The sequence below is a fragment of the Sturnus vulgaris genome, chromosome 7 (genome assembly GCF_052056855.1).
Source record: "Sturnus vulgaris isolate bStuVul1 chromosome 7, bStuVul1.hap1, whole genome shotgun sequence".
Taxonomy (NCBI): Eukaryota; Metazoa; Chordata; class Aves; order Passeriformes; family Sturnidae; genus Sturnus; species Sturnus vulgaris.
In genome coordinates this window covers 28,703,954-28,722,058 of record NC_142249.1, presented here as the reverse complement: position 1 = coordinate 28,722,058, position 18,105 = coordinate 28,703,954, and the positions used below count along the sequence as shown (strand labels likewise).

The 18,105-nt window shown below is 40.0% G+C and overlaps 1 protein-coding gene across 1 annotated transcript in view; it reads left to right on the top strand.

Annotated features, from left to right (window-relative positions):
• The window catches only part of CNTNAP5 (contactin associated protein family member 5), a 269,015-nt gene that overhangs the window by 239,082 nt on the left and 11,828 nt on the right, over positions 1-18,105 (top strand). The window contains exons 20-21 of the mRNA XM_014871836.2: positions 11,441-11,571; positions 12,904-12,988. Coding sequence (XP_014727322.1) covers positions 11,441-11,571; positions 12,904-12,988 — 216 coding nt within the window. The remainder of the gene's footprint in view (positions 1-11,440; positions 11,572-12,903; positions 12,989-18,105) is intronic.

The window sequence follows — 18,105 nt, the reverse complement described above, 5'->3', positions numbered from 1 at the left end:
AATATGATTGCAATCTAGAAAAAAGCAGATAGCTAGCATCAAAGAAGAGAGATAGAATCTCAAACTATGCTAGAGTGATTGAAAAAAAAATTCTGTATTTATTATTTAATCTCATGAGAAATTAAACAATTTGAGTCCTTTTTTCTTTTTCCACCTTTCCAGCATCTATTGCCATCACACTGAGTTGTGTTCTCCATTTCTTTTGGAAAGCAAGATTCTGATTTTTCATAGGAAAGATTAAGCACAAGGAAAAAGGCACAGTTAAAAACAGCAGTACAAATGAAAACACCTTAAATAATTCTTAGGTCTCTGATACTCAGCATACAGTAGCAGGACTTATATCAGCTCCACTTCTCTGACCTATAAAGTCTTGAAATCAGCTGATATTTGAAATGAATAGGAAAAGAAATCACAATTTGTAACAGAGGTAAGCTGAGTTAACACTAAAAAATTAAATAGCAAATATTGTCAGTGGTTAATTTTTTTACTGATTATTTTTTTTCTTATAAACTCAATCTCCTGTCTCTAAGTCAGAAAGTCTTTCTAATGAAAACATGTAAATTCTCCTTATTGTTTTTGCCTTCGAGTATGGTGAGCTGCATCTCCAACAAGCAAAGCTTTTCTCACTCAGAGGAAAAGAGATGCAAAAATTCCAGTTCAGTCTTTGAGGCAAGAAATCTTTTGACCCTGTTCCCACTGTACACTCTGAAGTTCAATGGGTCAAAATTAAAACAGGGGAAATAGGACTTGAGTGGATTTCAGGGGTTCTTCTGGTTCTTCTTCCTTACTTTCCTTCCTTTCCTTCTTGTCTTAGTTTTGGGACATTAACTCAAGAAAGACCCTCTTGACTATGCTATTGCTTGTGCATTTGTCTGCTCTTTTGAGAGCACCTTGTGCCTTACAGACTTGCAGCAGGCATTGACCAACCTGCACAGTTTATGTGACTGAAGTGGGAAATGGTGACACGGTTCAGGTGTAGTTACCTTTACCAGATCAGGAGCAGGAAAGAAAGTCATGTTGGGAGCTGTGGGAGACAGCTTCATAGAGGAGACGAGCAACTGTGAGTGACTGAGGGTTTTTCCCAGTCTAGTTCTGGTTCACAGCCATTATGTGGCAGATAGCCTCTATGTCTTCTAAATATAATTGCAAGAAACTGTTGCAGTTGGCCCCTGAAATCTTATATTATTTACTGAATGAGGAACCAGAGACAGTTTGATCAGTGATGATGAATATAAAAGAAATTTTCCCAGTTGCCTTAAATGAGAAGCTGGCTTTGGTACCATGAGTAGGCAGGGTTGGGGTGGCAGGATCTATCAGTTTATTTATCTAAAGAGAGAAAGTTCTGTTGCTAGAAATCACACTGGTCACTTAGATGTTTCCCTGTTGTAAGCACACTTCACAGAAGAGAGCTGATTAGAGTTTTCACTTCAACTCCAGTACTAAAAAGTCTTTAAGAAAAGAGGTGAACTTGGCACTGAAACCCAATTTTATGTTATGTTTGTGTTAGCATATGGCACTTTAAATTTCTAAGTGTGCGAAACTAGCTTGAAAGAAGGAGCTGCCATAACATTCAGCCAAGGACTCTGGCAGATCTCTATCTATCTCTGCTTTCCAAGAGGAGAGAATTGAAAGATCTGTCTCATTAGCTGAATTGATGGACATGTTTGTACTCATGAAGATTATTTTGCCATACTGAGGGCCAATAGATGTTCTGGAAACCCACAAGGGAAAACAAGGGAACTGTAATTGGATTATGAAGAGCAGGAAAGGTTTAACAGGCTGAATAATTGATCTGTGCTCTGGCTATATACAGACATGACTTTGAACTTACTGCTGTCTGGCATAAAACTCCAGACCACTGGCTGCAGATAATCAGCTGGGAAGAAAACCTGTGTTTCCATTTGCTTACAGGAGGTGTTGATGTCCCAGAAGACTTGACTTCCTAGTTCACATTTTCCAGCTAAGTCATTTTTATAGTTAGGTTTCCCTGGAACTGTCCTGAAAGGAATGCAGGAAGGGCAGAGGGTCCTGTCCGAATAGATGCTCCATATATATGTGCATGTATATAGATATAGATAGAGATGATATAGATATAGATCATATAGGTAGATATGCTCTTCAGTATTTCTGAAAGAAGGGTATTCCAGAACTCCTTTTATTGAAATCTTTAGCCAAAATGGATAGGTGTCAATTTTCAGCTACTTTTAGTTTAAGATTATCTGTGTTGTGGACAGGACTGACCTGTGTACTAAGCACTGTAGTCCAGCAGAACCATTGATTTAAGTGCTGCCTTGGAGCAGTGTAACTGTTTGTACACAACAGAGACCCCAATACTTGGAAGACTGAGTCTGGGTCCCAACAAATCTCCTCTTCTGTCTTTTATGTAATATCCCTATTAACATGTCAATTTTCCCCATAGCATAGTGTTGAGGGTTTCAGACCAAGATACATAGCAGTTATCATGTCTGCATCATGAAAAGGTGATTTCTTCCTTCTTGCTTTTCTTGGTGAAATTGGGTGTTTATGTCCTAGTTTTTACAAGTGAGAGTGGCCATCAGGAGCTGCAGGGGGACAAGTCTGGAGCAAGGTAGATGTACACTTGGTGAAAGAGGATCAGATCAGGGAATGGGCATTAAGCAAACTGGGCACATATAAACCCATGGGCCCTGGTGGGATGCAGCAGTACATGCTGAGAGAACTGGAAGATGTCATTGCAAGGCCACTCAAAAGGCAATGGGCACAAATCAAAGCACATGAGGTTTCATCTGAATATGAGACTTTCAGTGTGAGGGTGGCTGAGTACTGGCACATCATGCTTAGAGAATTATGGAGTCTCCATCCTTGGGGGTATTCAAAAGCTATCTGGACATGGCCCTGGGCAGCTGACTTGAAGGGTCCTTTTAGTGGGACAGGGATTAACAGCATGTCCTCCAGAGATTCCTTACAACCTCAGCCATTCCATGGTTCTGTGAAAAATCAGAAAGGTATGCATTTGAAAGTAAATTACTGGATGTTTATATGCATAGGCATATATTTTCCTAGAGAAAAGTCATTACAATGCTACCATTAGATGGTTCTTGAAAAAGGATTTTTACTAGGTAAATTATTCATTCTTCCTCTAATTTATTCCCATTAGATGAATTAAGAACACGAATCAGTTCTTTGTATCCCAGTGGTTGCAGCTAGTTCTAAACTCAGATATCTCCCTTGAAAGGTTGCTATAATCAGGAGGTCACTCACTAAAGGATTTGATTCCTCCATTCACAGACACTGGCATAACCCATGAAATAGGCAATCCTTAGATGGACTTGCTCATCAGAGGAGCAGAAAATTTCTCCAAGATTCCTGACCAGCCAGGCAGTTCCTTTAGAGCTCAACACAAACAAGCATCATTAACCTCAGAAAGCCATTAATCCACAAAGTTCTGTGCTGCTTTATTATGAGTTAAGAATGAAAAGGAGGTTTTAGAAGAAGCATATGATTACTTTTCACTAGTTTTGTCTAAAAGATTGTTGCTCACTTTCCTGCTCAGGCATCATGCAGTGCTCAAATTGCTTCTTTTTTTCCTGTTCATACCATCTTCTTTCTGTGTTCTCATTGCTGAACATAATGGCTATTTGTTAGGTCGGCATGAAACGAGTCTTTGCTTGAACAGGCATCTGTACTACCAAAATGGAAAAAAAGAATGGTTAAAAGATATTAGGAAAAATGGAAAAACTATGAGGCGGAATCTCTGTGAGGGCAGGCTGGGGTGACTTTCTCAGGGCAGCACAACAACAGGTCTGTCTTTTTTTCCCAAGAGCTGTTCACACAGCTTTAATGATGTTGCGTAGTTTGCAAAGGTTGAACTTTTGGAATAAAATTCATAGGATGATACTTTATATTCCATTCACTGGCTAAAAAATAAAAACTCTTCCTGCCATCCTTGCCGCTCTGTGAGTTCTAATTAAAAAGCATAGAGAGAGATGGGAGCCTGGCAAGAGTCTTCTTCATATAAAGGTGAGTAACCCACAGGGCCTACTGAATGCCTGAGTGTGAGACTGTTGGCATCTGGTGTGTGTTTAAAGGCAGAAAGGGAGATTTGAGCAGAGATGTGAGTATTGGTCCAATAGTATGACACAGAGGATTCATATAATGAAGTTCAACAAGGCAAAGTGCAAGGTCCTGAACATGACTGTGGGCAATCCCAAGCACACGTGTAGGCTGGATGTAGAATGGGTTAAGGCCAGCCCTGAGGAAAACGCTGTGGGAACATTGGTTAATGAGAAGCTCAATGTGACCTGGCAATGTGATCTCACAAGCTAGAAGACCCTGCATGGCCCCTGCATCCAAAGCAGCATGGCCAGCAAGTCGAGGGAGGGAATTCTCCCCGTCTGCTCCACTGTAGTGAGATCCCACCTGGAGCGCTCGGACAGCTCTGGAGTCCCAGCATAAGGAGGACATGGTCCTCGTGGAGTGAGTCCAGAGCAGGGCTACAAAAATGATCAGATGGCTGAAGCACCCTTCTTGTGAAGACAGGCTGAGAGAGCTGGGGTTCAGCCTGGAGAAGAGAAGGCTTTGAGGAGACTTAGAGCCCTTCCTGTACTTAGAGGGGGCCCACAAGAAAGCTGGAGAGGGACAAGTTACCAGGATATGGAGAGATGGGGCAAGGGGGAAATGGCTTCAAACTCAAAGAGAGTATGTTTAAATTTGATGTTAGGAAGAAATTTACTGTGAGGGTGCTGAGGACGTGGAATGGGTTGCCCAGAGAAATTTTGGATACCCCTCCTTGGAAGCCTACAGGACAAGGTTGGAAAGGACTTTTGGAAAGGACTGTGCTCTAATGAGATGTGTCCCCTCCCATGTCCCTCTCCATGGCAGGGAAGCTGGAACTATGTGACCTTTGGGGTCCTTTCTAACCCACACCATTTTATGATTCTGTGATAGGCTTTGTTAGTGAAGGGTCATAAAGTGTTTTAAAATTTCAAAGAATCTGTAGAAAAGATACGGTTTAAAATTTATTAGAATAAATCTTACCATCAGAAAGCAGGTGCTTTCAGGGAGATTTAACTGCAACTGAAACCTTCAGTTCTCTTCTTCATCTTTATATTCAATCACCTTCAGGGAAAAAAAGATAGTTAATGTTGCATCACATTGTAAAATAAACAGTAAACACTTCCTTCACCAAAAAGAAATACCTAGGAATGTAGAGATAATGATAATGACTAATAGTGGGTTTTAAAAATTGCTTCTCCTTCAGAGGTTTTATGTCATTTTCCAACAGATGAACATTTCTGTATTTCACCAATGGATAAACTGTGGGATAAAGAAGGAAGACAATTTGTCAGCAAAGCTGGTAGATCCCAAATTGTGGCAGTCCTCTTGTCCATTGACTCCAGGGTACATAAAAGCACCACTGTGTATGCTTACCCATGAGCTGAACTGGAGAGACAGTGTTTATTATTTTCCCACATCCATCGGTCAGCCCTATTCCCATTTTAGACCCAGCCACATCACCACGTACACGAGCTGTTTTGTTTAGATAAGTGGTCCTTTAAAATCACTGGAATAAGCTCTGTGTTTAGGCCACTCAGTATGTGCATCATGAGCTCTGTGACTGTGATCCTCTGGGTCACTTTTTAGCTTTTGCTATATTTTCTACCTTTGAAGCAAGAAGCATCTGCCCATTCCGTGTTAATTGCTGGTCAGTCTGTGTTCAGCCAACTGGCAGCTGTTAGGAATGAGATGTCTGTGAAGGTTAAACACATTTCTCAGTCACGTAAGGGAACCAGCTACATTTATTGATGTCTAAGTGACAATCTCAATCTGGGTCCAGCTGTCTAGCAGGATTGTAAAGTGAACTGAGGTCATGGGCCCCCAGATAGGCTCCTTTTGCTGTGTGTGGTTTTCTCTAAGTTGAAGAAATGCAATGTGAAGAGAAAGTGTTGTTTTTCTTTTTTTTCTTTTTCTTTTTAATATAGGATGGCCTGGTGATCCTTGAGTCCTGAATGTCTCAAGCATTGAGTGAGAGGCATTCAAATAACCTCTTATTTTTTTTTATTACAGGAAGAGGCTGCAGAATATTGAGTGGTGGATTTTTCTTTTAAACCCATGAAACAGTAATGTCTAATCAAGTGTAATAGCTGCATAGTGATATCTGCAGATATGTTCAACAGTTTTTCTTCTTTGTTTTTACCATGCAAATCAAATAGCAAGAGTCACCCTCTAAAAAAATGCAAGCACTTTCTTAGTTAAATGCCACTGGACACTGATGAGATGGGCTCTGTTCTTAAAATCACCAGCAGCACTTCCAATGGAGAGTAAATTTACTGAGTAAATATCCCTGGGGAGAAGCTGCTAATTAAGGAGCATGTTTCTAAGCCAGCTGCTCCTAACTGAGAAAACAGTGGTTCATTTTTAAATATCTAGGCTACAAAGAGGGACACTGCCACACTGAAACTGCAAGTTCCCAGAGATATATTTTGTGGTAGAGATGACTGAAAAATGTCATGTGTTGTTCTGCAATCAGGAGGGAGCAAACATTTATACCTCATGAGCTGCAAATGGCTTTCAAGCTAAATACTTCACAATTTTTATATTTAATTTTTTTTTCATAATTGCAACATCAGTAGCATCACGAATATATTCCACCCTTTGTTTAATTTGTACTTTCATTAATTATTTTCTCTTTCAGCTATAGCTTGGGTGAGTCTGGAGGGTGCATGTGGTTGTGTAGTTAAAGTCTAGCAGTCCAACAAGGCTGACTGCCAATTTGAGACAGCTGTAGGAAGTTCTCTTACTCCTAAACATTTTTCTGGGTGACTCTGAGGCAACAAGACATGCAGGGGTAGGCCAGTGCCCTTTTATCTAATGCAGTGTTTCACTGTTTCATACATACATATTTTCTCCAAATCAGAGTTGTCAGCTGCCCTGGTTTAAATGTGTAAATGATGTTACACGATGGTGATCAATTTGTACGTTTTACAAGTGCCACCCACATGTGCTCCCTGAATTAACCTCAGCTTCTGTGAGCAGAGCAGGATGTCTCACCAGCTGCTCCAGCCAGTTTAAGTCATTTAAAAGTGCTGTTGAAGTTGGCAAGAGTTGTTGGGTTCAATTTAGACTCATTTAAAACCAGTTTCCATAAATAAAGGTCCTGCAGAGTAGTCTCAGTCTCCAATGGATGCCATTCCCTTCCTTGCTGTTTGGTCCTTCAAGATGAAATGACTCAAGACCTGTGGTCCTGCTGACATATGTGACAAGAATTTGACTTAAGAATAATGGATTTACAGACCAAATTCCTGATAATCCATTTCTCTTTTCTGCAAAGCTACTTTAATCTTTTGGCCAAATACCTAGCACTGGCTGAGGTCTTTCAAACAATGGAGTTTTTTCCTGAGCTAGAACACTCTGTGTAACATTTTCCCTTTCCTATATGATGATTTAAAAATTGCAATTTGATTTTCAACACAGGTTTAGGCAGTCCAGAATGAACATAAAGTTGGTGGGCATAGGCCACAAGGCCAAGTCAGATTATTTCTGACATTGCACTCAGGTGCTGCTGTAGACACAGTCAGAAGAAGGGAGCTCTCCTGTTGGCATGTTCAATCAGCACAGGTTTGGGACACAGAATAAATAACACCACGACCACACTATTTCTTCACACTGTGCAGTCTGGGAATATTTTTTTTTTTTGTTCTTCAGACTGAACACTTTGAAATCTCTAACCAGTTTTGTATTCTTATTACCGCCAGACATAAGAGCTGCTACAGCAGCTTATCCTCAGAAAAAAAGAAGCAGTTTGAAGGCACCATGCTGTTCCTGTAGCTGCCTGGAGGTTGGTTATGCTGACACTGATCATTAGTGTTGCTCTAGCAAGTACAAGTGCTGGCCTCCATCATCATTGAAAGAGTGTCCTGGGAGTGCTTTGCTTTAGAAAAGCCACCTCAGACTTAGTCACCAGCATGGGATGGCATAAATACTGCCCTTTGGTCTCTGTTTCCCAGGACTTCCCTCTGCACAAGGGAACCCCCAGGAATCCTGTTAAAATGGCTCCTAGCTGTTTGATACCATCAGGGAGATGTCATTCAGCCCTGCAATCATGGATTTTAGTATTGCAGGTGGAAGGCTGAAGACCACAATGATGTGCAGCAAGCTAGCTTTGACACTGGCAGTGGTCTCATCCCAGCAGCATTGCAGCCCCTATGGAATCATTTCCTCAGGAATGCTGAAAAGAAACCATGCTGTTCTTGGTAACTCTGTGGTTAAGCTAAACCTGCCCCCCCCAGACTGCTCCAGAAGCAGAATTCAAAGCTGAAAGAGATGGATAACTGCAATAATCATGTGTGAATCTACTCTTACCTAATACTGCTGGGGTAATGTGCCCACTAAAATTTTCCAGCCCAAGGCCAAAATGAGGATGTCTTTCTAATCCTTTCTCTCTCTCTCCCTTACTGATTTAATAACAATTGCTCCAGCAATTCAATGTACATTAGAGAAGGAACACAACTGGTTGTGCATTGCTTGAGCATTATGACACTCCAGGTCTGCATGCTCAGACGTGGAGATCTGAAAAGAGGATGACAGGCATGACTACAACAAGACTGACAGCAATTATACTGCTCATGATTAGTGTGAGCCCCTGTTGTGAGGCAAAAATGATGCAAAATAGAGAAGAGGGAGAAGAGAGCTGGTTTATGTGCTGATTTCACTTCGCAGTTACTGGCACTGGGCTGATGTGATGGAGAAAGTCAGTGGACCAGATAATCAAAATTCAGAGAACAAAATAAAATTTCTAATAATAATCTTAATTAACAATCCATTTATTTTCCTTGTCAAGTAATGGCAATTTAATCTGCCAGGAAAATTATTCTGTAATCTGAACACAGAAATTTTAGTATTGAATGCAAGGCAAAATTAGCTGTCATCTACAATGGTGAAAATTCAAAAACACCTCAAAAGATGAGCCCATGTACTTCTGGTTTATATTAATGCAAATTTGGCCCCAGGCAAAATGCCAACTTGAATTCAACAGTTTTGAAGAGCAGCTGTCCATAAAAAAAGTTGCCACTGGAACTCAAAGCAATTTGACAAAATAAAATGCCATTCACTGATCTCTTTACATGATTTAAGGTGAAATTGCACCACTTTAGAAAGTAAGATCTATTCCTAATGGATGCCAAAAACCTCCTCCATTGTCTCCCAAAAAATGGAACAGATGGTTTCTGGTTTAAAATCAGTGCTTCCCTGACACAGTCAATGGGTAAATCCCTGTTTGCTGCAGCTGAGAGCCTGGATAGGCTGCACATCATGCTGGCTCCCTCTGAACACAGATGTGCTGCTTGTTGATGTTGATCACCTGCATACAGTAGTACCAGTTATGATTTTATATATATGTGTGTCCATAGTCTTCAAAAAGAGCCAAGTTTTTTCACATTTATGAACTAAGGTCACAGAGCACACCCAGGCCCTGATTCATTTTCTGCTTTACATCCCTTTCAAAGGCTCCAGGTAAGAGGCAGTCTATAAAGTGCTTCTGCTGAGCCATGAGTTTTAGTTTGGACCAGTCTGTTAGACTATCATATTTTAGTTCCAGCTTACTCTGTGTGGTCATCTTGGCTGTGGTGTGTAGGGTCAGTCAACCTTTCTGCATTTTATCAGCCCTCCCACTGCCCAGAGCAAATCAGAACTTCCTTGCACTTGAGCTTCTTTTCTCATGTATTTCTAAAGTGTTTCTAAGATGTTTACACTGTTAATCCCTGTTGATGCCTCCTCCACTCAGTGCCAGATAATGTGATTGTGATTTAGGTTTGGACCTTTGAGTGTGACAGTCATGGTGATGGACAGCACCTCCTTGCCCTCACTATGCAAAGAGGGCTGGGAGCTGTGCAGTATGATCTGGGGCAGCTGAATTGGGACCTATAATATCACACTGAATAATTTAGCAGTTTTTACTGACCTTGATGTCTTCACAAATTCCCTCTAATGTCCATAGCTATGTGTGAGAATTTAAATGCCGTTTATCGCTTTTTTTTATTTCCACTTTAAAATTTCTCCTGATCCAGCAGACCTCTCAATCAGCTAAAAAGCCTTCATCCTAGTAGTTCATTCTCATTTTCCCTCTTGATTTTGTAAGCTTTTTTCAATCCTACAATTCCCAGAGAGTGTCAGTGCTCATCTGGGATATACTGAATTTAGTAATTTTTTTTTTTTTTAAAGTACAGCTCTTGGGAGGAAAACATCCTGGCAAAGGAAAAGACGGGGGGGAAATGATCTTAACTGGACTTAGAGATTCCATCTTGAAGGGTAACCAGCCTCATGGTGAGGTGTGTAGAGGTGGAAAAATTCCTGATGATTTTCAGGACAGGGAATAAATGCAAGACCGTTTCTCAGGGTTGGGGTGCTGTCAGCATTCATTTACTCTTTGGAGACAGTAAAAAATAGCCTCAGAAACGCTTTTTAACTCTACAGTACTACAGTTCCATGAATTTTGGTTGCTGATGCATAAAAAGAGTTCCAAATTTTCAGATATTTTTTTCTCTCTTCTACTTAATTCCCAGAAAGTATGCTTGAAAGGATGTTACCAGAATAGTTTCTTTTTCTTTTAGATTATGCCATATGTAGCTCCATGTGTCTGTATATCATCCATATCTATCTATATCTATCTGTATCTGTCTATATCATCTATACACATTCCCTGTAGTCATCCATATCTATCTATATCTATCTGTATCTGTCTATATCATCTATAAACATTCCCTGTAGTCATTTGTTGAAGGACTAAAATTCATACTGGATTCCTTGTTTCCTTGTGCATTTTGATTCATGATGGTACTGTTATTTATCAGAAGTGACAATGCATTTTTTGATAGCAAGATTGAATGAGATATTTGGCATTCGTTTTTATATGAATTGCATTAATTCCTTCAAGTATATTAGAAGCAAAGGTACTTCTTTATTACACATAAATGGTAATGTAAATACAGGCCTTTAACTGAAATTAAGTTATAATTCTTGCAGTTGTCACTGTCTTCTGTGTTGTGTGTTACATCTGGATGAAAATAAATGATAAAAATTCAGGACTATTAGTTTAGTAGAGCAGTGCAAGCCCTGCATGCCCTCTGCTGGAAGTGATCCCTCACAGGATGATGTAGATCACCTTCTGGCAGTGCTCGATGTCTGACCTGCAGACAGGCATACTCGCCTTTGATATACTTAGTTACTCATTAAGTTATGTCTCCATAGCAGTTTGTTAACCCAGTAGGAAGGAAAGCTCCTCCAATGCATTATTTTCTTCACACTTTTCATTACAGCTTGAACTCTTTTGACCTTCTTCTTGACTTACTAACCTTGTTACTCCATAGCAATAAAAAGAAAGTGAGTTATTTGTTGTGTAAAGTTATTGAATGATATTGCATTACTGGCACGGGTTTTATACATACGGTTTTGCTTTGCTTTTAAGGAAGTTTACAGGTCCGATACAAGCTGAGTAAGGATGGGCTCCTCATTTTCACCATTGACTCTGGAAATTTTGCCAACCGAGAACTGCACCATGTGAAGATTAACAGGGAAGGCAGAGAGCTCGTCATTCAGGTATGCTATGGCTTATGCTGAGTATTAAATAACACTTCACAAAGACTGGCACAGGTTGCCCAGAGAAGTTGTGGATTCCCATCTGGAAGTGTTCAAGGCCGGGTTGGATGGGGCTCTGAACAGCCTGGTGTACTGGGAGATGTCCCTGTGCACAGCAAGAGGGTTGGAACAGGATGATCTTTAGGATCCCTTCCAACCTAAGCCACTGTGTGATTCTGTGGATTCTGGGAATCAGACCCCCTGATCTCAATGCCTGATCACCAGCAGGAGGCAAAGGTTTCACACTGATTCAGGAGCAGAGCAATTTGTGAATTAGGAAACATCTTTGGCCAGAAATTCATCTGGACAATTGGATTGGTTCTAGGGCTTAGGGATGTCTGGGTGATGTGTAGCCTCCATTGAAATACACAGCATGGATCATGGAAAAGCTTCAAAAGGGAGAAAAAAGCTGAGGAATTTCATTTCAGTAAAGGTATGTTTCCCAAGGTAGGATGTGACCCCAGCTTCCTTATCCTCTCACAGAAAAGGAAAAGCTGAGGGAATACAGGGTGCAGTCACCATGTACATGGCAGTGCCCCATCCTAGAAACTAGAAGCAAGCCATGCTTAGTGTGACAACCTCATGAGGGAGAAGACAGGGAGAAGAGGACCAGCTTACTGCTCCTTCTTCTTTTCTTCTAAGGCTAATTATAGCCATTCATATTGCAAAACACATTGTCTAGATCTGGCCAAAAAATCGTTTAACAGGGAAGGATGGCAGAGTCTATAGAGAGGTTGTATCTTAAGGAATAGAATGAGAAGACAAAAACACAAAGCAGTGCTTTTTTATTTTTTCTCTACAGTTTCTATCTCTGGGTGGTAAAATAACGTCAGACAACTACAGTGGGTAGGCCTCATTATCTAAGAAGAAAGGTTATGCTAAAAGCCAGGGTTTTCCTCAAGAACCAGTCTACTATTGTCTGCTGCTCTGTGGTTTTCTTCTGTGCAGAACTAATTCTTCACAATATATTTCTAGAGTGGCCTCCTTTGAGTGTATTTTGAAGTGACTAGACATGGGTTTTGGGAAGCCAAGGGATTTCAGGGTCAAACATTTTAAGCTTTTCTGCAGGGGAAGTTTCTTCAAAGTCCTTTATATGACTATTCTGGTATGCCTTTCAGCTTCTCATGCTAAAATCAAAGCACATTCACTTTGCTATCTTTAGAAACTGAATCACGCTTGGGGGCAGAATTAACTGATTTGCAGCTGAGAACGTTCCCAAAAGTTTGCAGTACAATGAGATCTAGGGGTGTCCATGTGCTGTTGTACTGAAGTAATTTTATTGACCTTTTCCAGGTTGATCAAGTTCTCAAACTCAAACACAACTTTTCTGAGATTGATTTTAAGGCCATTAAGTCACTCACCTTGGGCAAGGTCACAGGTAGGTTCTACTAAAAATATTCCTGATTCATGAGATGTTACAGTGCTGGAATTAGCCTGTGCTGTGTGTTGGGTTTTTGATAGAACTGGGGGTTTGTTTGGTTTTGCTGTAAGAGTTGGCCTGAGCATTCCACTGCTCCTATTTATATATCTCATCAATGCTAAACTTTGGCAGCTTTACTTGTTTGCACCAATGGCAATATTAAGTACTCCTATTGCTCCCTCCAGTGAAGTGATTCATACAGCCTGTGTGCCTGCCCAGAGCAGCATCTTAGCCTAATGATACCATTTTGCTGACTGCAGCTTGCTCCTCTCCAGCCATTTCTGTTTCCTAATGATAAGACCAGCACAATGAGCCTTCATCCCCTCTACCTTTTTTCGCTGCCAGTCTTTTTCATTTGAATTCTGCAAGGAATATTGCATATAGCGCTTAGGCCACAATTCTGCATGTTCTGTACATGGACCTTCTTGATCTTTACTCCTCCACACTACAAAGCCATTACATGACCAGGAAAACCCTGCCTGAAATTAGGAAAATAGAATTGCTCTTTTTCATTGTCAAGTATGTCATATTCCTTTATATAAGAGTCTTGTTCTTCCTCAGTAATATTCTAAATACTTCCTTCTTTACGGACATTTCAGTCCTTTGTTCAAATTGGAACTCCATATCAAGCCTGACACCTGAGTCACCATTGCAATTTTATATGTTTCATTATTAGCACACGAGGCCTGTGGGACTGGCAGCTAGACAGACACTACAGACATCCTCTAGTGCCTGTTTGTGCAGTGTAACTCTGTAGAATGACAATAGTACATTCTGCATCATGTTTTATTAAGTAGATTAAGAGCAGGACCTGATTATCTTCTTAGTTATATATATAATTTTTTTAATTATTTTTTTTCAGAATGCAGCCATCTTCAAAGCCTTTGTGGACAGGTTTGGGTTTCAGCCTGACAGTTTTCAGCCCAATTTAGAGCTAAAATTCTCATTTTGTCAAAAGTGAGCTTTAGTGATTTTAGTGATTAAAATCTAAAAGAATATTACACATCCTGACCTCTACTTAGAACTCCAGCTGTAGACACCAAATCAATAAAGCAAGGGTTTACTAACCAGAAAGATGGAAGGTAGCACAAGGACCTTCAAAAATGTAGCCAGCAAGCTGACATGGTATAGCTCATGGAGAGCTTTATGCAGAGAAACTAGATTTAGTCACAAAAATATGATTAGATTCACAAGTGCAAGTTGTTGGAGAGCCAAAAAGGTCAGGTGCATCTCCAAAGGTCAGGCATTCGGTTCCACTGAGCACCACCAGCTTTTCTCCTTCTTTTATGTCTCTCTTTACCCAAAGTTCATTGAGATTTTGTTTTAGCAACAGCAATAGCTCCTATTCTGTAATGACACTAAAGCCATAAACTTGGCCATCTAGGTGGTGAAAAATGTTATTGCTGTACTGGAAATCACACAATTCATCCCAGCAAGTCACTTTAATTCCAGCTTACCCCTAGTTTCAGTTTCTTTTTCATGTGTTAAGTGAATTTCCACCAACTCTCTTCTATACCAGGATTTAATTTTCCAGCTTTTACCCCACAGCTGTAGCTATGCTGAGTAGAGTCCTTATGCCCTCAGAAAATCACAGCTCTTCCTCAGCCTTCTCCCTGCAGGATAACCAGTCTCAGCTCTATCAATCCTCTCTTCATAAGAGGGATGCTCTGGTCCCTAAATGATCTTTGCAGCCCTTCGCTGAACTCACTCCAGTAAGTCCATGTTTCTCTCCCACTGGGAATCTGCCTTTCTCTGCAGAGCTGCTTTCCAGCTGCTCAGCCCCAAACAGTGCTGCTGGACGGAGTTCTTTCTAGCCCAACTGCAGATCTTCTCATTTCCTTTGTTGAAATGCAGTGTTCTTGTTTTCTCATTCCTCCAGCTTGTCAACATCCCTCCGAATGGTGACACAACCACCTAATCTACCAACTTTCACAATTTTATATCTCCTCCAAACTTACTCAGGTTACACACTATTCAATGCTGGAAAAACAAAACCGAACTAGAAATTCCTACTGCTATAGTATTAAGAGTGCTGCTTTGTCGTGCAAAGAGGAGAGCTGGACATTGTCATTTTTGGACTGTGGAACTTATATAAATACATTAAATCGTAATTTATACTATTGTATGGGTTAAATGTTGACTGTAGCTTTTTTTAATGGTGGCTCACCAGGTAAATATGGGTGACATGAACCAGTATCTGCCAAGTTTTTCCTTCTCATTGCTCATGCCCTCAGCAAAGCATAAACTTCCAGAGGCATGTGGTGCTTTGGAACAGACCTAGACTTCCTGTAGTGTTTATTATGGATGCTACTGGAATTACACACCTAAAGGCATTCATTAAGAAATGTAAGTGTCCACTGAAAGAGAACCACGTAAAAAACTCTGTTCTACATGCCCTACATATCCATGCTATAATCTTCTGAAAATCTGTCTCTCTTCTTTCCTGTCACACCACTTCTCATTTGTCTGTTCTTACAGCCTGATCCTGGCTGCCTAATCAGATGATTATACCACCTTCTTTTTTGACTCCACCATTAATTTTCTACTGACTGGGAAATCTCAAAGAGGTCTTCCAGCAGGACATCATAAAAGCTTAAAACTTTTCCTCGCCAGGTTTTCTTGTGACAGCAGGAACTTTTGAAAAGTGAATTTTTATAAAATGACCAGTTTTTAAAATAATAGTGTTTCCCCTGTTTCTACTGCCCGCACCCCAGCCCCATTATACTTTCTTTAGGTACTTACACTCTAACTTTTTTTTCTTCTTTTCAAACTGGCTATATTTTTCCCAATGGTTACCTTACTCCCAGCTGTGAATTCTGGGGAAAAAAACCCTCTGTTTAAGGCAGAGGAGTCTCACCTGGAATTCAAAACATAGGGACACTCACTTTGCCACAGACTACTTGAATGACCTTGGGTAAGCCATTTATGTGCAGATATAAAGGTAAGCAGGCATTTTATTCCCACTGGAACCAGTCTGAGCTTTACTATCTCCCTTCTCTATCAGTAAAGCATAGATAATAGAACAGCCCTGCATCAGAGGGGTGCTGGGAGGATAAAAGCATTAAAGGCTGTGAGCTCTTCAGATACACAGTAATGGGACCATATAGCTGCCTTGGAAAGATCAATCTAAATATAAGTGTGGCTTTGAAGACGAGGGAGTAAAAGGAAGCATCATTCAAGTAGCCAGCAGACGTCTGTTGAATTCATCCTCGCTGTACCCAACAGCAGTAGAAAAATATTATTATCCTGTAGTTTGTTGTCATTTTTACTTCACAAATATAGAGTCAGGACACAAAAGGACCTATCCAAAGCTCATCAGTATCAATGGGAGTTTTTCCATGGATTTTAGTGGGCACTGGATTCAGGCCCCAAGTGGGTCATACAGTTTATGGCAAAGCCTCAGTGAAATCTTAACCAGAGTCCCAGTTCATTTACTTTAAGTGCTCCTTGCAGAGATCATACTGCTGTATTTAACCACACGAACATTCTGACCTAACTGTGAGGCTGGCTCTGCTTTGAACAAGGGATTGAACTGCATGACCTTCAGAGGTGTCTTTCAAATTATTCTGTAATTCTCTGATCTCAGAGACACATTTGCCTGCATTATCTGCAAAAGATGTTGTCTACAAAAAGCTGCTATCCCAGTGGAAAATATAATTTATTTGTTTGCAGGTTTACTTTAATGAATCCTTGAAAACTTTGTACTGTGCCGCAACATGGCTAAATTTTTCACCATTATTGTCCCTGGGAAAAATAATCTCTGATGCAGAGAAGTGGATTTCATTGTTTGTGTATTTGTGTCTGAGCAATTTAATATAGTAACTGTGTAGGGATACCAAAGTAAAAGGGCAGCACTGAAAGGATTCAAGAAGATTTTGAAGAAAAAGGTTGCAAGTATTTCTTTAGAACCTATTGGTGTTGAGCTAATTTATTTGTGTCTTCAAAGTGATCAATTAACAGATCTTCCCACACTGGTAGATTGTGTATTCTAGCACAGGAACATGATATCTTTTATCTCTAAAGATCTGAACTAAAACAACTCAAGTTTCCACTGAGTCATTCAGCTTTGATATAAAGTGTACCTAAAATAAAGTTTATCTGGAAAGTAACTTTATTAAAATCATTATGTAGGTGCAGTACAATTCTTAGGATTTCTAAACTAGCTTTTCTTTTAAAAGTTCATGAGGAGAAAATGGAATCTGTACACTGAAGAGATCACAGAGCAGTTCATCCAAGAGTATTATATAGGGATAGATGAATTAAATGATGATAGTTGAATTAAATCTCAAGGTGTAAGTTGTCATTAACTCTGAAATACAAAAGCTGCCTTAAAGAAGTACCTCCTTTTAGAGGCTTTCTGTGAAAAATGCTTAAGTCCATTTTTTCTTTTTTTTTTCCTTATTTTTAATGGAAAGACATTCCTGGTTTTAAGCTCACCAGATAACATTTTACAGTTTAAACAATGCAACAATGTCTGCAAGAGATATTGGCTGGACTCTTCTGGTCACTGCAAAGCTCATTTCTTTACTTCAGATTCTTTTTACCCTACATACCTGCTTCTTAGACCATATTGTGAACAAAGATCTCAGGTGAATTTTAGGGTTCCTTTAAAAGTCATTGATTTTCCTCCTAGTAGCCTAGTAAAACATTAAGGAAAATGGAAATTACTACATAAGGTGAAAGAGCAGAGGCTTTTGGGAGCAAGATGGCAAGAACCTAAAATAAGCAGTTTGGTTACCCCAGGCAGTCCAAGGCCTAAGCTAATAATGCCATCAAGTTTCTATAAAAAAGAGACCAGATCTATTCCAACTTTTTCCCCAGCAATATAATTTACTCTATGATCGTAACACCACACTTAAATACCTGTTTTATTGATGACAATACTGCCTAAATAGGAGTCCAATGTCATCTGCTTCTATCCAGAAATTTTATTTTTAGACTGAATTCTTGCTACTTGAGTTGATTTTAGCTGTCTGCTTCTGGGACAAGCATATATTCTTTTGTGCATCATCTCTCCATCTTCTTGCATATTTTCTTCTTTTTATGGATTATGTTTTCAGCCCATGCAGAATCAT